General features: G+C 42.7%; 1 protein-coding gene across 1 annotated transcript; it reads left to right on the forward strand.

The window, feature by feature from the left end:
• On the forward strand, positions 370 to 9,105 carry VIMP (VCP interacting membrane selenoprotein). The gene is made up of 6 exons (XM_018066566.1): positions 370 to 535; positions 1,178 to 1,312; positions 2,915 to 3,021; positions 6,325 to 6,414; positions 6,515 to 6,593; positions 8,392 to 9,105. Exons 1-6 carry the CDS (start codon positions 460 to 462, stop codon positions 8,469 to 8,471), a joined length of 567 nt encoding a protein of 188 aa, XP_017922055.1. The 5' UTR covers positions 370 to 459; the 3' UTR covers positions 8,472 to 9,105.

Here is a 19,331-nt window from a genome sequence, read left to right on the forward strand (position 1 = left end):
GGCGGGGGGGGGGGGGGGGGGTGAGCGGGGACTTCCCCAACTGTGAAAGGTAACAGAGGCAGCGGAAGGGGAACGCTGGAACCCGCAACAGCAGGGAGTTGCCAATCTGCGAAGTCCCAGTTGCTTAAGGTGCCAGGGAGCACGGGCGTGGACGCAAATCCTGATTGCCCAAGGCAACGTCTTGAGACCTCGGCGTCCAATCAGCACGAGAGTAAACATCCGACGCGGCGCAGGGTGTAGGTGCCGCTCAGGTTCCCGGTGCCGCCCCGGAGGGCTCAGCTCGCCTCGGCCACGCCCTCGCGGCGATGTCGGGCGTCGGGGCCGGTTCGCCACCCGATTGGCTGGGAGGCCGGAAACCCGGCCCCGGGCGCCACGTGTACTGGGGGCCCGCCGGAAGGCGAAGGCTGGCGCTGACTCGGCGGGCGTGTGCGGCGCGGGGCTGGCCGGAGCTGCGTCGCCATGGAGCGGGACGGGGATCAGCTGTCCGCGCGGCCCGCCCTCGAGACCGAGGGGCTGCGTTTCCTTCACGTCACAGGTAAGTGGGCGCGCGCCGCGGGCCGCGGGGCCGCGCCACCACCGCCGAGTCGCCGCCATGTTCAGTGAGTAGTCCTCCACGGCGCTGTGGGCCGGGCCGGCCACAGGCCGGACGCGGCAGGTACCCACAGGCCTGGGCGGTGGGCCGAAGGCGCGCGCGGAGGCTCGCCCGGAGCCCGGCTTCCCTGGGCTTTGCTGTCGGCCCTTGTTTGCCCGAGTCCTTTATCTCGCGTGACACAGGCGGTACAAGCCCTTCCGGGTCGCGGTTACTGGGCTCACTGGCTCCTTGGCGTTTGCAGCCAAGCCGCGCTCCCCCCACCACCGCGCCCTTGCGCACGCCCCCAAACTCTGCCCTGTGCCGGCCCCCCGCGGCTACCCCTTTCCGAACGTTGCCTGGATCCTTAAAGCCCTTCTCTTCCTGATTCGGACACACCCCATCATCCTTCAAAACCCGGCTGACGTGCCCCGCCTGCCCCGGGCTTGCCCCTCCGATTCCCCAGACGGCTGAGAAGCACCTTCTCAGGGATCCCTGGATTGTACTTCTCGCTGTTTTAACTGCCTTCTTAGGAAGTCCTCCGCTAGGAAAGTCCGGTGGTAGTGTCTTTTTTAGTTTCTTGAAAACTGAGTGTTTTATTCTTTTCAGTGGGCTCCCTGCTGGCCACTTACGGCTGGTACATCGTCTTCAGCTGCATCCTTCTCTACGTGGTGTTTCAGAAGCTTTCCACCCGGTTGAGGGCCTTGAGGCAGAGGCACTTAGATCAGGCTGCCGCTGCTCTGGGTTAGTATGTGTGTGTATGTGCGCGTGTACGCTCAGTCGAGTGTTTGGGGCCCATGGACTGTAGCCTGCCAAGCTCCTCTGTCCGTGGAATTTTCCAGGGAAGAGGATTGAAGACGTGGCTTTACCCGTACTTACTGTAGTATTTATAAGTAAGTCTTTTGTTAGGAGTAAGAGGTATCAGTCTAATCTGTGTGGGAGGAAAACTATTTTACACTTCTGAAGTTGAATTTGGTGAATTGCAATAGTGTGTTTTTTTAAATTTCAGAGTTTTTGATGGTTGAAAAACCTGCTTAATGATGTGTAGAACACCCTCTGCTTGCATCATTCTTCATTTACAGGAGAGATTAAAATGAAAGCGTCACAGCTTCTGCATACTTATGGGTGTGCCTACTGACTCTCAGTTATCTCTAGAACCCTTATGAGTGACAGGAAACTCAGCCTTAGTTCCTCACATCCACCGCATTTTGCTTTTCATAACTTACTCATCAGACCTGATGGCATATTTACACATGGCTGTTTCAAAAACTCATTCCCTCTAAAACAGTCACCTTTTAACTTGTTAGAAGTTACAGTTTCTGAGAACATATTCAAAAGAAATGTTCAGTATTTTGATAATAGTAGTATAATTAAATAAATGCTAAACGTCGGTGATCTGAATCACCAGAGTTATAAAGCTGGGAAAGAAACAAACATCATATCATAAAAGTAGTCATTAGCAGAAGGACCTAAAAAATTCCTTCACTCTCCTCTCGCATGAAACCCTGTGGTCCTGCCATTCTCTCAGTACTTTTGGTTGTTGGCTGTATATCCCCCAAAACAAAATACAATTGTAAATCTTGCTTAAGCTGCAGGATAATGTGACGTGGATGAGGTTAGAGAACAGCTTCAGTCACCTGGTACAGCCTTTGCTGGCACTGTGACCTGCTGACAGCTGAGGAGTGGATTTATAACATAATGGGATGGGCATCTCAGAAGAGGATTTTGTTTTAAGGAAGCGATGCACAAAGTAAATGTGCAGTGAAAGGTGTACTTTGTGTTGTACAATTTTGTTAGGAAAATTAGGTTTAAAAAATCCACACATAATTTCTTTTTTTTCTAAGAATAAAACAGCAATTTCAAATGTTGCTACAATTCACATTTCTATAAAGTAGAACTATAGACTAACTAGGTGATAGCTAATGATCAGAAAACTTTCTTTCTGGTGGTTATCTTCTAGAATTCTGGTCAGCCTAGAGGCTGGGTGTTAGGAGGTATCCAGGATGTGAAATAAAATTTCGCTGTGGCTGCCTCACCACTTATATTTTAGTTGTAGGGCCCATGCCAGATTCTCTGAATTGGGATTGCTCAGGGAGCCCAGAAATCTGTTGTGAACAGGAATTTGTGATGCTGTAAGTATTTAACAAGGACTCTGAGCTGAGGCTATGTGATAGTCTCCTTCCCCTTTAAGCAGTAATTAAATATATACAGAAGGATAGACTTACTCATGTTAAAAAAGGTTTTTGTATTGTTTGATTTCTGTACACTTCTAATAATATAGACCTCAAGAGTTTCCATTTTATATTTTACAAGGTGCTTTATTCCAATTTTTTTCTGCCTTTTCAGAACCTGATATTGTTGTTAAACGACAGGAGGCTTTAGCAGCTGCTCGTTTGAAAATGCAAGAAGAATTAAATGCACAAGTTGAAAAACATAAAGAAAAATTAAGACAGGTATGTACTGGTTTTAGTTCAGATACATGATATTTGAGGTTTAGTTGGTAAAAGTGTGTATGTGTGTGTGCATGCATTCACATTATGGTGGATACAGGGAACAGTTTTAGGCTGAATCATTTCCAGTTAGCTAAGTATTGCTCAGCATGTTTTACTTGTGTAATTTCTTAATGTTTAGGAGTCAAATCTCTTAAATAATTACTCTTAAGTACTCTTGTATTTATGTTTTTACTTTTAAGTGGTTCCCTTATAGCAGTATTTTGCCCATAAAACAGTGTGCTATGTGCAGGAGCCGTACCACCAGACACAGAACACACATTCAGCATCTTGCTTCAGTTTCAAGCTTTGCATCTCACAGGACCTGACTTGGTGGGGCCACTCTTTAGTGGATTAAAGAGCCAGGGTGGCAGTGGACTCCTCCTAGAGTCAAGATGGAGAGCAGGAGGTGGAGTGCTGAAAGACTTTTGTTAGACACATGGTTTGGTTGTGGGAGTGATGGGCGGTTTTGGAGGTGATGGCGAGGAAGAAGCAGGGGCTACTGTTGAAGTGACCTGAGCAGCCAGGTGGGTTGTGCTGCTCTTCAGAGGCGTGAAGTCACACTTGCTGTGTTGGCCCCAGTCTGTGTAACTGAGGCAACTAAGTGTAGGCCCCAGTTTCTGGTTTTATTACAGATGTTTCTGGGCCCCTGTTTATCCCTTAGAAGGAAACCAGAGAAGTTGGTCTTCCTGCTGGTCTTACATGTGTCTCTGATATTTCCAGAAAGGAATGCCTTTCTGCCACCGCTGGTGGCTTTTGTTTTCTGCATGGTCATTTAGTACGTGGCTGGTGTCCACATCGTGGCTGGAGCTCAGAGTGAAAGGACAGAGCAAAGTTTTTTAGGTATTTTTCCAGAAATATTTTATCCATATATAAGTGCATGCTTATATCATTTTTCCGTGGAAATGGTAGCATAATACACATAGATGCTATTTTTAAGCAGTTTTATTTTTTGTTTCTTTCTAAAAAATACTTTAGAAAGTGTTTTAAAGTTTTTGAGAAATATTTGTTTTGTTTCTAGAGCCCAAGAGTAAGTTAATTTCCTGCTACCTGTCAAAATTAATGACTTGAGGGTCTGAGTTTTTTGCATTAGAAAAACAGCCTGATCATTTACCCAGGTTGCTGATGTAGCTGGGGGAAAAAGCTTTTAAAAGATTGTTTTTAAAAACTGTAATATGAGCTTCCTAAAATTGGAGAAAGGGTAGAAGCCTGTGTTGAGTTTTAAACAACTAAAGTTGTTCTGGTTGTTCTATATTGTTGGTTCAGTCTCTCACTCGTGTGTCTGGCTCTCTACGGCCCCATGGACTGCAGCACGCCAGGCTGCCCTGTCCTTCAGCATCTCTGGGAGTTTGCTCAAACTCATGTCCGTTGAGTTGGTGATGCCATCCAACCATCTCATCTTCTGTCACCCCCGTTTCCTCCTACCTTCAATCTTTCCCAGCATCGGGGTCTTTTCCAGTGAGTTAGTTCTTCACATCAGGTGGCCAAATTATTGGAGCTTCAGCTTCAGCATCAGCCCTTCCAGTGAATATTCAGGACTGATTACCTTTAGGATTGACTGGTTTGTTCTCCTTGCTGTCCACGGGACTCAAAAGAGTCTTCTCCAGCACCACAGTTTGAAAGCATCTATTCTTTTCTGCCCAGCCATTTTTATTGTCTAACTCTCACATCCATACATGACTGCTGGAAAAAGCATAGCTTTGATTATGGACTGTTGTTGGCAAAGGAATGTCTCTGCTTTGAAATACACTAGCTAGGTTGGTCAAAGCTTTTCTTCCAGGGAGCAAGCATCTTTTCATTTCATGGCTACAGTCACCATCCATGGTGATATTGGAGCCCACGAAAATACAGTCTGTTACTGTTGCCATTGTTTTCCCATCTGTTTGCCATGAAGTAATGGGACTGGATGCCATGATCTTTGTTTTTCAATGTTTTAAGTTTTAAGCCAGCTTTTTCACTGTCCTCTTGCACCTTCATCAAGAGGCTCTTGATGCTTTCTGCCATCAGTGTGGTGGTATCTACATATCTGAGGTTATTGATATTTCTCCTGGCAATCTTGATTCCAGCTTGTGCTTATTCAGCTTAGCATTTCCCATGATGTACTTTGCATAGAAGTTAAATAAGCGGGGTGACGGATAGCCTTGATGTACTCCTTTCCCAGTTTTGGACCAGATGATTGTTTATGTCTGATTCTATCTGTTTCTTCTTGACCTGCATACACGTTTTGCAGGAGGCAGGTAAGGTGGTCTGGTATTCCCGTCTCTTTAAGAATTTTCCACAGTTTGTGATCTGCACAGTCAGAGACTTTAGTGTAGTCAACGTGGTTCTGTATACTTAAGTAACAGTCTTCTTGTCTCACAGTTTAGTCAGCTCTCTTGTATGTGGTCTCAGAATTTGTCACTGATGTACCATTCTGGTGTTTTCCATGTTGGCTATAAACATAAAACAGCTTTCAGATCAAGAAGCAGTTTCTTCCTTAACCTCCTGTACTTGCAGACAGTCAAGGCATGAAGGGACAGGCATTTGGGTTTAGCAGTGATGGACCCTGAACCATTGAGAAATTTCTGTATATGTGCTTTCTAAGGCATCCTCTTGCATATCTTTGTGGCGTCGCAGTTTAATTGGAACCAGAATGAATTGAAGCTTGGGTTTGGATTGCATCAGGAACTGAGAGAGTTAGTGACCTTTGTGCACATGTGAGTTGCAGTACCCAGTTGTTGTTCAAGGAGTGGGAAGCAGAGATGAAGACCTCGGGGGCTGTATTTCCCTCCTGTTCACTGCTCAAGCTTTCCCAGGTGCTCACTGTTGGACATAGCTTTCTACTGAGATTAGTTTTCTCTTATACTCCCATAGTACCTTACTTTCAGAGAATTCTCAGATTTGTTCTCATTGGCTCCTCACAGCCTTCCAAGTTAAGTGACTTTCCTCAGGTGACACAACCAAATAGCAGCAAAGCATGCCTGCCAGACACATTGACCCTTTTCAAGTCAGGGTTCTTCAACATGACCAGAAATGCCTAGTTTAAAAGAAGAATCAGAATTCTTTCTTCTGTGACACTTTTTGCTTTCTTTAATAGTATGGAAAAGCAAAGGATTCTGTATCTGAATTAAACTCACACACCACTAGATAACAGCTACTTTATTAACTGAAGAAAGTGCAGGTGAAAGTTTGAAGAACATTTAAATTACAGATTATCAAAAGCGCATTTTCTTTGAGAAAGATGACAGCTTATAAATTCATTTTGTATCATGTGTGATTCTTCCTCAGCTTGAAGAAGAAAAAAGGAGACAGAAGATTGAAATGTGGGATAGCATGCAAGAAGGAAAAAGTTATAAAGGAAATACAAGAAAGCCTCAGGTGATGTAGCCTTGAACCTAGTGGACTTTTTTCAAGTAGGTGAAGATTCCTGGAGTAGAATGTCTTAACTGGATTCTTAAGCCTGTATATGTTCAAGCAGGAAGAAGACAGTCCTGGGCCTTCTCCTTCATCAGTCATCCCAAAACGAAAATCTGACAGAAAGCCTTTGCGAGGAGGAGGTAAGTATCAAACATTAAAGCATTCTGAACAATGACTGGCTAAATTTACCTGAAACAGGATTCTCTTTTCTTGATTCATAGTCTGTAAACTGAGACTAATTCCTAAGTATAGTTTATGAAGATTCAGTAAAAGAAACAGATATAAAACAGCCTTCAGCGGCTAGAAATGACCAACCTACTGAACCCTACTGTTGCCCCTGGGCCTCCAGCAAGGGCGTGGGTGCATGTCCTGTTTCCAGGAGGCCGCTGACCTCCTTGGCCTCACAAAAGTTAGCATTTGATAAGCAAAGAAAAGGAGGTCACTTGAGGCGCTCAGGAAATAATTGGGATGGTTGCAGTTGTATTTTAGTGTTTTTCACTTCATCCCACAGTCCTGTAAGGGGTAAGTTAAGTGAGGCAAGGAGTAGTTTGCCTGTTTTGCATATAAGTGGGTCAAGGGGCCTAGGACGCAAGTTTTGGCCTTTCCAGCCAGAGCTGCCTTGTTTCTTACAAATAACTCCCTCAAGGAGGCATGAACAGATAGATATTCATTAAGAGACCTTTTTTGTGCAGTACCCTGAAGCATTCTAGGTGGTCCCATAGCAGTGTGTACCATCCCATCCTTGAGGACTTTCATGTACTTTTGGGAAGGTGGGACTCCCACACAGTTGAAAATAAGTAATCCTTTGTGATCGGCCAGGAGTTCCTCCTCCATCTGGAGAGAGGGGAGGGCAAAAGCATTAGAATGCTTTGGGAAGGAACCAGTTCTAGGCTGAAGATACTTTATTCTATCTGGGAAGAGGGGTTTTCTCTGGGTAGGTGCCACAGAGGCAGAGGTGTGGAAGCCTGGCCAACCTCTTAGAGGACTGAGGGGAGTCTGTGCAGCCTGTGGGCTGCCCTTAAAGGCTGGGTTCTAATCCCTTCCTTTGTGTTAGGAACTCAGAGCTGGCTTGTATAGAGGAGTGGTATGTCTGAAAAGAAAATGCTTTTTTAAGTCTGTTTCTTGCTCCAGTAAGAAATAATCTTCCAAGACCATTTTGCAGAGCAAAGAGTGGTAGTATTCAGGAGACGATTGTAGAAAATGTAATGTATGGTGTGCTGTGTGCATGCCTCTAGCATTGCCAGTAATCCAGAGCTGGGGGCTTGGAATGGCCTGTCTTTATAGGCCTTAAAGAAGCTGAGGCACAGGGAGTTGGTGACCAAAGATTCTACAGTAAGGAACAAAACCACCTCATTTAAGGTCTTGCTAAGTCTAGAGCCTGAGCAGAATGGTCGCCTAATGTCTATTAACCTTAGTAAGTTAATGAGTGGGCAAGGATGAGTGTGGGGGCTGGGGCATGTGGATTTCCCAGTTCTGACTGGTGAAAGCAACAGCAAGTTCCATTCTGTTTTGATTTTTATAATTTATTTTCTGTAGCTTGAGCAGTTCTTACTTGAATGTATTCATTTTATTAAGGACTACAGTTAGAAACCTTTATATACTTAAATTTAGCCATCTTGAGAGGCTTTGGGGGCAAATTTTTTGTGTATTTGGAGGGGATTTTCATGTTTTGATAGTTACAACAGAAGCTGAATGGCTTGTTTTATTCAAGTCAGTTCAGACTGCGATCACATTATAGAAAGTAAGATCAGTATATACAGTGCAATAGAATGCAGTCACATTGTAAAGTTTTTTTTGTCACGTGGTAGCTTAAAGTTTTCTGAAAATGTTTATGAGAGTAGGATCATATCTTTGCAGTGATTTGCATATCAGGCTTACAGTCCTCTGTTTGATGCAAAATGTTTCTAGCACTGTTTTGCTTCCTTTCTCTCGTCACAGGTTACAATCCTTTGTCTGGTGAAGGTGGTGGAACCTGCTCCTGGAGACCTGGACGCAGAGGACCCTCATCTGGTGGATGAGGCTAGGAATCTTGTTAGTGTCACTTTTGACATTAGCAAGATGAATCCTTAACCCTCAACTCAATTGTCTTACGCACGCTTTTCACAGTCATTAGCCAGGGGGAGGGGCTTTCTTTCTGTTCTTAACTACACTGATGACTTCAAGGATTGAAGGCAGCATAGGGTGTGGACATGGCCACTAGGCAGTAATTGCAGTTAGTCACACTGCACTGAAGCCAGTGACTGTTCATTGATTTTACAGGTCTTTGTTAGTTGGTAGCTAAGGGCTTGCAGGTGATTGGTGATCTTGATAAAAGAGACCTGGCAATGATCCTTCAAGTTAAGAGCTCCTGGCTGGTAGGACAGTTTCTGTGACAGCTTGCGTTGAATGATGTCTTCCTTGTAAATGGTGAGCCCACCAGCAAGGATTACTGATGCAGACAGTTGATGGGGTTGTTCTGTAAATTTATATGTACAGAACTGTTTTAGAAAAAAAGAGACTGTAAATATTAAAAAAAAAAAATGCAGAGAACATTTTCAGTATCTTTATTAAATTTAAGGAAATTTCTTTATGCACTTGAATTTGTCTGTCTAACATAATACAGCTTTTTATCATTCATAACCTCCCATTAATAAGATTTGCTTTCTCGTCTCATTATTGCTCACCTCAGTGAGCATGAAAAGTGGGACAGCTGCAGTGGTTTTCAGAGCTTGAGGGCTCCTGGGGGTTTATCCACAAAACTAGGTACTTGGAGTTGAGTTTCTGCATTAATAGGGCAAAGAAACATCTTGCGTGTAAGTACCTCAGGGGTTATTGGGGTTTTGGGAAGCCCTGTGAGTCTCGCACTCATTTCTTATGTCCTTATCGAGAATCTCTGTGAAGTATGTTATAAAGGGCCAGGTAGTAAAGATTTTAGGCTTTTAGGCACAGTCTATATTTTTAAAATTTTTAAAGAATTTTTAAATACATTTAAAAATATTTAGCTTATGGGCTAGATTTGTCCTGCCGCCTGTAGTTTGCTGATCCCTGCTTCATGTCAAGATCACGAGAAAGAATAATGGGAAGTTTTAGACTTGGGTTAAAATATTTCATCTAGGTCTGTTATTTACGTCCAGAGAGATTGATTCCCCGTAGGATATAAACAAACTTTTAAGAGTTCTTCCTTTAAAATATTTTCTGTAGTTGAACATACATAGTTAAGCAGCTATTAACTATTCATTTTAGAAATAGAAGGCATGTTTCAGTATACTATTAGTTGTGACTTTTCCCTCAAACCTCCTTTTTTCCCCCGTAAATTAAGGAATTATCAGGTGTAAACACATAGGAAGAAATGCTGAGTTGTGTGTACCCACCTTGCATCTGGCAGTATGACTAGTGGTGGAGGGGTGGTGCCATGTGACTAACTGATTGGCAGATAATAGAAGAGGGAAGGAAACTAATTAGTGTAACAGCGTTTGAAGAGCACTTGCTGTGTGCCAGGCACATACATTTATAGTTAATCCTCACTACAGTCCTGTGAGGTAGGTACTTCTAATTAACCTTGGTTTTTAGAAACTGTAGCTTAGAGGGTCAACTGGTGCGAGACCCTGATACTGTAGTCGGTTTGTTCTTGTGTTCTTGATAGCCAAAGACCGTACAGCCAAGGGTCATAGAAAACCAAGCTTGATGTATCTAATGAAACGGTTACCATGTGGAATAGTGAATACTTAGGAAGTATTATGTGCTACAAGTCAAGAGCAGTAAATATTTCAGAAGGGTTGACTGAAGTTGCCAGAGGAGGTGGGTCCTGTGCTACTGTTGAAAGAAGTGGTGCCAGAATCTGAGGCCCATGGGGAAGAAGGGATGGGTCAGAACATAGCTGAACCAGGCAGAACACTGCCTCATGCTGCAGTGGGAGGGCTGCAACTTGGAACTGATAGCAGGAGTCATGTATTTAAATGATGCGTAACCCAGTCCATCCTGATCATGGAGTAACATTAGTAAGTGGGCAAAAGACACACAGACCTGCAGTTGAAACTTTCTGGTGCCTAGAGTTGTGGCCTTGGCCAATTGCAACTGCTTCTGTTGGAAAGAGGAACTGCACCCCCCTCCTCGAGGACCACTCTTACCTATCTTCTGTTCTCCCTTATGTCGTTTCTGTTAGCTACTCCTTAAATATGTCAAGTCTTTATCATAAGCATAAAACCACATCACATTCACGAAACCCTGATTCCTGCTGGTGCTCTTTGCTATGGATTGAGCTTTGAGTTGTCTTCATTCATCTGTTTCTGCTTACCCTCTGCTTAATGCTGCAGACGCTCTTCCTGGATCATCCCGTTTCACACTCCAGTGGAGTTTTTGGTGTCATCTTATTTGACCTGACAGCAGTTGGCCCTTGTAGTTTTTCCTTCTTTTGCCTTCTGAAACACCACGCTCTGGGTCATTACTCCCAAAACAGCTCATACTTCTCTCCTGTGCCAACCCTGCCCAGCACTTCTAGTCTTATTGAATAAGTTCCTATACTCTGCTATTTCTCTTCCTCCATTTGCTGTTATATTTGGTTCACTAAAGCTCTTCTTAAGGTGACATGTACCTGATGGATCATTCTTGGCTTTCATCATTTGCAGTAATTGTACACTCCTTGAAAAACTGTTCTCAAATTCTGGGGCTCTGCACTTGTCTGGTTTTTTCCTATCTTTCTTGTCAATCTTCTACTTCTCCTCAACTTTCTGAGCTCTAAATGCTGATATTGAAGTTACAAAAGGCAAAAGGTAATCAGTGTGAGTGGTCATTGCAGAAACCACAAGTGTCTGATGGAATGATTAGGCAAATTGGTGTTTGTAGCTTGAAACAAAATGTCAGCATAGCATACCCCAATTCAAATACTGTGTATCAAAAGAACTTGGAAAATGATGTGCTCTGTCTGGAAAACTAAAGTCTCAGAGTCATACCAGTCTGGCACTAAAGAAGATATGATAAACAGCACAGAAATATGCCCTGCCCTCATGGGCCGTTCTATCTGTTGGAGGGAGATGAACATCACACAGTTCTTAATACAAAAATAAATGACTGAAGACAGCAAAGGAGGGTGGAGTGGAAGGACAAGAGTTCATCCCTTCTTACAAAAAAAACAAACTAGCAACTAACTGCTGAACAGCCATGAACAACAACAGAAATGCTGCAACCTACCGAAAAAGATAACCTACATGCAAAGACAAGCCACGAGATGATATGAGGGGTGCAGTTGCAATAAATCCCATACCCAAAGGGTGGGTAACCCACAACTGGAAAACAGTTGTACCACAGAAGTTCTCCCACTAGAGTGAAAGGTCTAAATCTCACATCAGGATTCTCAGCCTGGGGGTCTGGCAATGGAAGGAGGAGCCTCCAGAGAATCTGACTTTGAAGGTCAGCATGCTATGTCTCAGGAATTCCACAGGTCTGAGAGAAACAGAAATTCTACTCTTGGAGGGCACCAAGAGTCTAGTGTGCACCAGAACTTAGGGGAAAAGGAGTGACCGCATAAGAGGCTGGGCCAAGATCTCCAATCTGCTAGTTTTGGAGGGTCTGGAGCAGAGACAGAGGGCAGCTAGGAACAAGAAACAAGTGGAAAGGCTCACTGCTCAGTTCAGTTTGGTCATGTCTGACTCCTTGTGACCCCATGGACTGCAACACGCCAGGCTTCCCTATCCATCGCCAACTCCCGGCGTTTGATCAAACTCATGTCCATTGAGTCAGTGATAGCGTCCAACCATTTCATCCTTTGTCGTCCCCTTCTGTCTTCAGTCTTTCCCAGTATTGGGATATTTTCCAATGAGTCAGCTCTTCACATCACATGGCCAAAGTATTGGAGATTCAGCTTAAGCATCAGTCCTTTCAATGAATATTCAGGACTGATTTCCTTTAGGATTGACAGGTTTGATCTCCTTGCAGTCCAAGGGACTCTCAAGAGTCTTCAACAGTTCAAAACAGTTTCCAACACCACAGTTCAAAAGCATCAATTCTTCAGTGCTCAGCTTTCTTTATACTTCAACTTTCACATCTGTACATGACTACTGGAAAAATAATAGCCTTGACTAGACGGACCTTTGTTGGTAAAGTAATATCTCTTGCTTTTTAATGTGCTGTCTAGGTTGGTCATGGCTTTTCTTCCAAGGAATAGGTGTCTTTTTAATTTCAGGGCTGCAGTCACCATCTGCAGTGATTTTGGAGCCCAAGAAAAGAAAGTCTGTCACTTTCCCCATCTATTTGCCACGAAGTGATGAAACTGGATGCCATGATCTTTGTTTTTTGAATGTTGAGTTTTAAGCCAGCTTTTTCACTCTCCTCTTTGACTTTCATCAAGAGGCTCTTTAGTCCCATTTTGCTTTCTGCCATAAGGGTGGTTGATGTGCGTATCTGATGTTATTAATATTTATCCCCTCAATCTTGATTCCAGTTTGTGCTTCATCCATCCTGGAATTTCAGATAATGTACTGTGCATATAAGTAAAATCAGCAGGGTGACCATATACAGCCTTGACATATTCCTTTCCCAATTTGGACCAGTTCCATGTTTAGTTCTAACTATTGCCTCTTGACCTGCATTCAAGTTTCTCAGGAGGCAGTTAAGGTGGTCTGGTATTCCCATCTCTTTAACAATTTTCCACAGTTCATTGTGATCCACACAAAGGCTTTAGCGTAGTCAATAAAAGAGAAGTTTTTCTGGAACTCTCTTGCTTTTTCTATGATCAAACAGATGTTGGCAATTTGATCTCTGGCTCCTCTGCCTTTTGTAAATCCAGCTGACCATCTGGAGGTTCTTGGTTCATGTACTGTTAAAACCTTGCTTGGAGAAATTTGAGCATTACTTTGCTAGTGTGTGAGATGAGTACAATTGTGTGGTAGTTTGAACATTCTTTGGGATTGGAATGAAAACTGACCTTTTCCAGTACTGTGGCCACTACTGAGTTTTCCAAATTTACTGGCATACTGAGCACAGCACTTAAACAGCATCATCTTTTAGGATTTGAAATAGCTCAGCTGGAATTCCATCACCTCCACTAGCTTTATTCGTGGTGATGCTTTCTAAGGCCCACTTGACTTCACATTCCAGGATGTCTGGCTCCAGGTGAGTGATCACATCATCATGGTTCCTGTCACATTGCTGCTGCTGCTGCTGAGTCGCATCAGCCGTGTCCGACTCTGTGCCACCCCATAGATGGCAGCCCACCTGGCTCCTCCGTCCCTGGGATTCTCCAGGCAAGAACACTGGAGTGGGTCACCATTTCCTTCTCCAGTGTATGAAAGTGAAAAGTGAAAGTGAAGTCATTCAGTCGTGTCTGACTCTTAGTGACCCTATGGAATGCAGTCTACCAGGCTCCTCTGTCCTTGGGACTTTCCAGGCAAAAGTACTGGAGTGGGATGCCATCGCCTTCTCCCCCTCACACTGCTAGTTTTGATACTTGTATGAGATGAGTTCCTTTATGTTTGCCCTCACCAGTGATCACACCAGGTAACCATGATGGTGTGATCACTGGTGAGGGCAAACATAGAGGTAGGAAATCATCTCATACAGATATCAAAACTAGCAGTGTGAGGAGAGCACAAATACAGGATACTGGAAAACATTGGAAAATTACCTTAAATGTAAGTGAATTAAAGGCTCCAACCAAAAGACATAGACTGGCTGCATGGATACAAAAACAAGACCTGCATATATGCTATCTACAGGAGACTGACTTTAGATCTAGGGACAGATACAGACTAAAAGTGAGGGAAGGAAAAAGGCATTCCATGCAAGTGGATATCCCAAGAAAGCTGGAATAGCAATACTCAGATAAAATAGACTGGAATAAAGATGTTATAAGAGATAAACAAAAACACTATATAATGATCAAGAAATCAATCCAAGAAGGTATATCAATATATGCACCCAACATAAAAGCACCCCAAAATATAAGGCAAATACTAAGCCATAAAAGGAGAAATCAACAGTAAGACAATAATAGTGGGAACTTTAACATCCTACTTTCGTCAATGGACAGATCATCTAGACAGAAAATCAATAAGGAAGTGCAAGCTTTAAATGGCACATTGTTCTACCACGTTCTGTGTTGGGTATGGGTCTGTAGTCTCCCAAGGAAAGAATTCACTCTGGAACCAAAGGAACTGTCACGCAGGTCTTTGCAGGAGTGTAAAGCTTTAGTAAAAGGAAGTATAGGGACAGCTTCTAGCCCAGTCACCAGAAGGAGTAGGAAGAGACCCACATACAGTTTTTAAGGAGAAAAGGAAAGATAAGCATCTGAATGCAGACTTCTAAAGAATAGCAAGAAGAGATAAGAAAGCCTTCCTCAGCGATCAATGCAAAGAAATAGAGGCAAACAACAGAATGGGAAAGACTAGAGATCTCTTCAAGAAAATTAGAGATACCAAGGGAACATTTCATGCAAAGACAAGCACAAAAAAAGGACAAGACTGTGTGGACCTAACAGAAGCCGAAGATATTAAGAAGAGGTGGCAAGAACACAGGAGAACTGTACAAAAAGATCTTCACTACCAAGATAATCATCTTCACGACCAAGATAATCACGATGGTGTGATCTTTCACCTAGAGCCAGACATCCTGGAATGTGCAGTCAAGGGGCATTAGGAAACATCACTATGAACAAAGCTAGTGGAGGTGATGAGCTATTGAGCTATTTCAAATCCTGAAAGATGATGCTGTCAAAGTGCTGCATTCAATATGCCAGCAAATTTGGAAAACTCGGCAGTGACCACAGGACTGGAAAAGGTCAGTTTTCATTCCAATCCCAAAGAAAGGCAATGCCAAAGAATGCTCAAACTACCACACAATTGCACTCATCTCACATGCTAGTAAAGTAATGCTCAAAATTCTCCAAGCCAGGCTTCAACATTATGTGAACCGTGAACTTCCAGATGTTCAAGCTGGTTTTAGAAAAGGCAGAGGAACCAGAAATCAAATTGCCAACATCCACTGGATCATGGAAAAAGCAAGGGAGTTCCAGAAAAATATCTGCTTTATTGACTATACCAAAGCCTTTGACTGCGTGGATCACAATAAACTGTGGAAAATTCTGAAAGAGATGGGAATACCAGACCACCTGACCTGCCTCTTGAGAAACCTATACGCAGGTCAAGCAGCAACAGTTAGAGCTGGATATGGAAGAACAGACTGGTTCCAAATAGGAAAAGGAGTACGTCAAGGCTATATATTGTCACCCTGCTTATTTTAACTTCTGTGCAGAGTACATCGTGAGAAATGCTGGGCTGAAAGAAGCACAAGCTGGAATCAGATTTCCGGGAGAAATATCAGTAACCTCAGATATGCAGATGACACCACCCTTATGGCAGAAAGTGAAGAGGAACTAAAAAGCCTCTCAATGAAAGTGAAAGTGGAGAGTGAAAATGTTGGCTTAAAGCTCAACATTCAAAAAATGAAGATCATGTCATCTGGTCCCATCACTTTATGGGAAATAGATGGGGAAACAGTGGAAACAGTGTCAGACTTTATTTTGGGGGGCTCCAAAATCACTGCAGATGATGATTGCAGCCATGAAATTAAAAGACGCTTACTCAGAAGAAAAGTTATGACCAACCTAGATAGCATATTCAAAAGCAGAGACATTACTTTGCCAACAAAGGTCCATCTAGTTAAGGCTATGGTTTTTCCAGTGGTCATGTATGGATGTGAGAGTTGAACTGTGAAGATAGCTGAGTGCCAAAGAATTGATGCTTTTGAACTGTGGTGTTGAAGACTCTTGAGAGTCCCTTGGACTGCAAGGAGATCAGCCCTGGGATTTCTTTGGAAGGAATGATGCTAAAGCTGAAACTCCAGTACTTTGGCCACCTCATGTGAACAGTTGACTCATTGGAAAAGACTGATGGTGGGAGGGATTGGGGGCCGAAGGAGAAGGGGACGACCGAGGATGAGATGACTGGATGGCATCACTGACTCGATGGATGTGAGTTTGAGTGAACTCCGGGAGTTGGTGATGGTCAAGGAGGCCTGGCATGCTGCAATTCATGGGGTTGCAAAGAATCAGACACGACTGAGTGACTGAACTGATAACACCTTTTGACCTGTTATACTAAAAATAGTTTTGGCATAAGATTCATTAGGTCAGTTTGTCTCCCTTAGATCTTATGACAAAGGCTGGTCAGCTGAAAACATCAAGGAATCTTTTCCTATGGCTCCAATGTTACAAATTAACCAGCTCCCTAGCTCCCATTTCTGATGCGGTGAATGGCCATAAATTCCAAACAGCCATAAATTCTAGGACATGTATGACTACATGACTGGGCCCGTGGACTCCTTATCCACCTGCCTAAGAAATTCTATCAAGATTAGACTAGATAAACTGATTGATATTTATAAAGCATTCCATCTAAAAGCAACAGAATGTGCATACTTCTCATGTGCACATAGAACATTCTCCAGAATTGACCACATGCTGAGCACAAAGCTAGAGTCGGTAAATTTAACAAAATTGAAATCTTACCAAGCAACTTTTCCAACCACAACACAAGAATAGACTACAAGAAAGAAACAAAAACACAAACGTGAAGGCTAAACAATATGATTAAACAACCAATGAGTCAAAGAAAGGAAATAAAAAATACCTAGAGACAAATGAAAATAAAAGTATAATGATCCAGGCTTACGGGACGTGGCAAAAACAGTTCTAAGAGGAAAGTTTATAGCAATATAATCTTAACTCTGGAACCAAGAAAAATCACAAACAACCTAATCTTACACTTCAAGCAACTAGAAAGATGAATAAACAAAACTCTAGCAGAAGAAAGCATTAAGATCAGAGCAGAAATAAATAGAAATGACAAAAAAAAACTAGAAAAGATCAATGAAAGTAAAACCAAGTTATTTGAAAAGATAAAATTGATAAACATTTAGGAAGACATCAAGAAAATAAAGGGAGAGGGCTCAAATCAACATAATTAGAAATTAAAAGAAGTTACAATTGACACCACAGAAATGAAAACGATCATAAGAGAACACTACAGGCAAATATGCCAATAAAAGGACAACCTTGAAGATACAGGAAAATTCTTAGAAAGGTACAGTCTCTCAAGACTGAAGAAATACTGAAATTGAAACTGTGATTAAAAACCCCCAGTAAAAGTTCAAGACTAGATGGCTTCAGAGGTGAATTCTAACAAACATTTGTTATTGTAACTCAGTGTGTCCAAGTCTTTGGCTTCTCTGTTTTTCACTATCTCCTGGAATTTGCTCAAACTCATGTCCATTGAATTGATGATGCCATCCGACCATCTCATCCTCTGTTGTCTCCTTTTCCTACTGCTATATATCTTTCCCAGCATCAGGGTCTTTTCCCAGGAGTCGGCTCTTCACATCAGGTGGCCAAAGTATTGGAGCTTCAGCTTCAGCATCAGTCCTTCCAATGAATATTTAGGGTTGATTTCCTTTAGGATTGACTGCTTTGATCTCCTTGCTGTCCAAGGGACTCAATAGAGTCTTCTCCAGCACCACAGTTTGAAAGCCTCAATTCTTTAGTGCTTAACCTTCTTTATGGTCCAACTGTCAACATCCATACATGACTACTGAAAAAGCATAGCTTTGACTATATGGAGCTTTTGTCAGCAGACTAATGCTTCTGTTTTTAGTATGCTGTCTATGTTTATCATAGCTTTTATTCCAAGGAGCAAGTATCTTTTAAGTTCATGGCTGCAGTCACCATCCACAGTGATTTTGGAGCCCAAGTAAATAAAGTCTGTCACTGTTTCCATTGTTTCCCCATCTATTTGCCATGAAATGTTGGGACCAGATACCATGATCTTTGTTTTTTGAATGCTGAGTTTTAAGCCAGCTTTTTCACTCCTCTATCACCTTCATTAAGAGGCTCTTTAGTTCCTCTTCCCTTTCTGCAGTTAGGGTGGCATCATCTACGTATCTGAGGTTATTGATATTTCTCCCAGAAGTCTTGATTCCAGCTTGATCGTCATCCAGCCTGGCATTTTGCATGATGTACTTTGCATATAAGTTAAATAAGCAGGGTAATATTATAGAGCCTTGATGTCCTCCTTTCCCAATTTGGAACAAGTCTGTTGTTCTGTGTCCACTTCTAACTGTTGCTTCTTGACCTGCATACAGGTTTCTCAGGAGGTATATAAGGTGGTCTGATATTCCTATCTCTTTAAGAATTTTCCAGTTTCTTGTGATGTACACAGTCAAAGGATTTAGCATAGTCAATGAAGCAGAAGTAGATTTTTTTTTTCTGGAATTCTCTTACTTTTTTGATGATCCAATGGATGCTGGATATTTGATCTCTCATTCCTCTGCCTTTTCTAAATCCAGCTTGAACATCTGGAAGTTCACGGTTGACATACTGGTAAAGCCTCACTTGGAGAATTTTGAGCATTACTTTGCTAGCATCTGAAATGAGTGCAATTGTGTGGAAGTTTGAACATTCTTTGGCATTGCCCTTCTTTGGGACTGAAATAAAAACTGACCTTTTTCAGTCCTGTGGCCACTTCTGAGTCTTCCAAGTTTGCTGGCATACCAAGTGCAGCACTTTAACAGCATCATCTTTTAGGATTTTGAAATAGCTCAGCTGGAATTCCATCATCTCCAGTAGCTTTGTTTGTACTGATGCTTCCTAAGGCCCACTTGACCTCACTCCAAGATGTCTAACTCCAGGTGAAAGATCACACCATTGTGGTTATCCAGGTCATTAAGATCTCTTGGGTATAGTTCTTCTGTGTATTCTTACCGCCTCTTCTTAGTATCTTCTGCTTCTCTTAGATCCATATTGTTTCTGTCCTTTATTGTGCCTGTCTTTGCATGAAAATGTTCCTTTGGTGTCTCTAATTTTCTTGAAGAGATCTCTAGTCTTATCCATTCTATTGTTTTCCTCTTTTACTTTG

Source organism: Capra hircus, chromosome 21, assembly GCF_001704415.2.
Source record: "Capra hircus breed San Clemente chromosome 21, ASM170441v1, whole genome shotgun sequence".
NCBI classification, from domain to species: Eukaryota; Metazoa; Chordata; class Mammalia; order Artiodactyla; family Bovidae; genus Capra; species Capra hircus.

Coding starts and splice junctions, on each gene's coding strand:
- VIMP (XM_018066566.1), top strand. CDS start 460: ATGGAGCGGGACGGGGATCAGCTGTCCGCGCGGCCCGCCCTCGAGACC. Junction 536..1,177: donor GCGTTTCCTTCACGTCACAG/GTAAGTGGGCGC, acceptor TATTCTTTTCAG/TGGGCTCCCTGCTGGCCACT. Junction 1,313..2,914: donor TCAGGCTGCCGCTGCTCTGG/GTTAGTATGTGT, acceptor CTGCCTTTTCAG/AACCTGATATTGTTGTTAAA.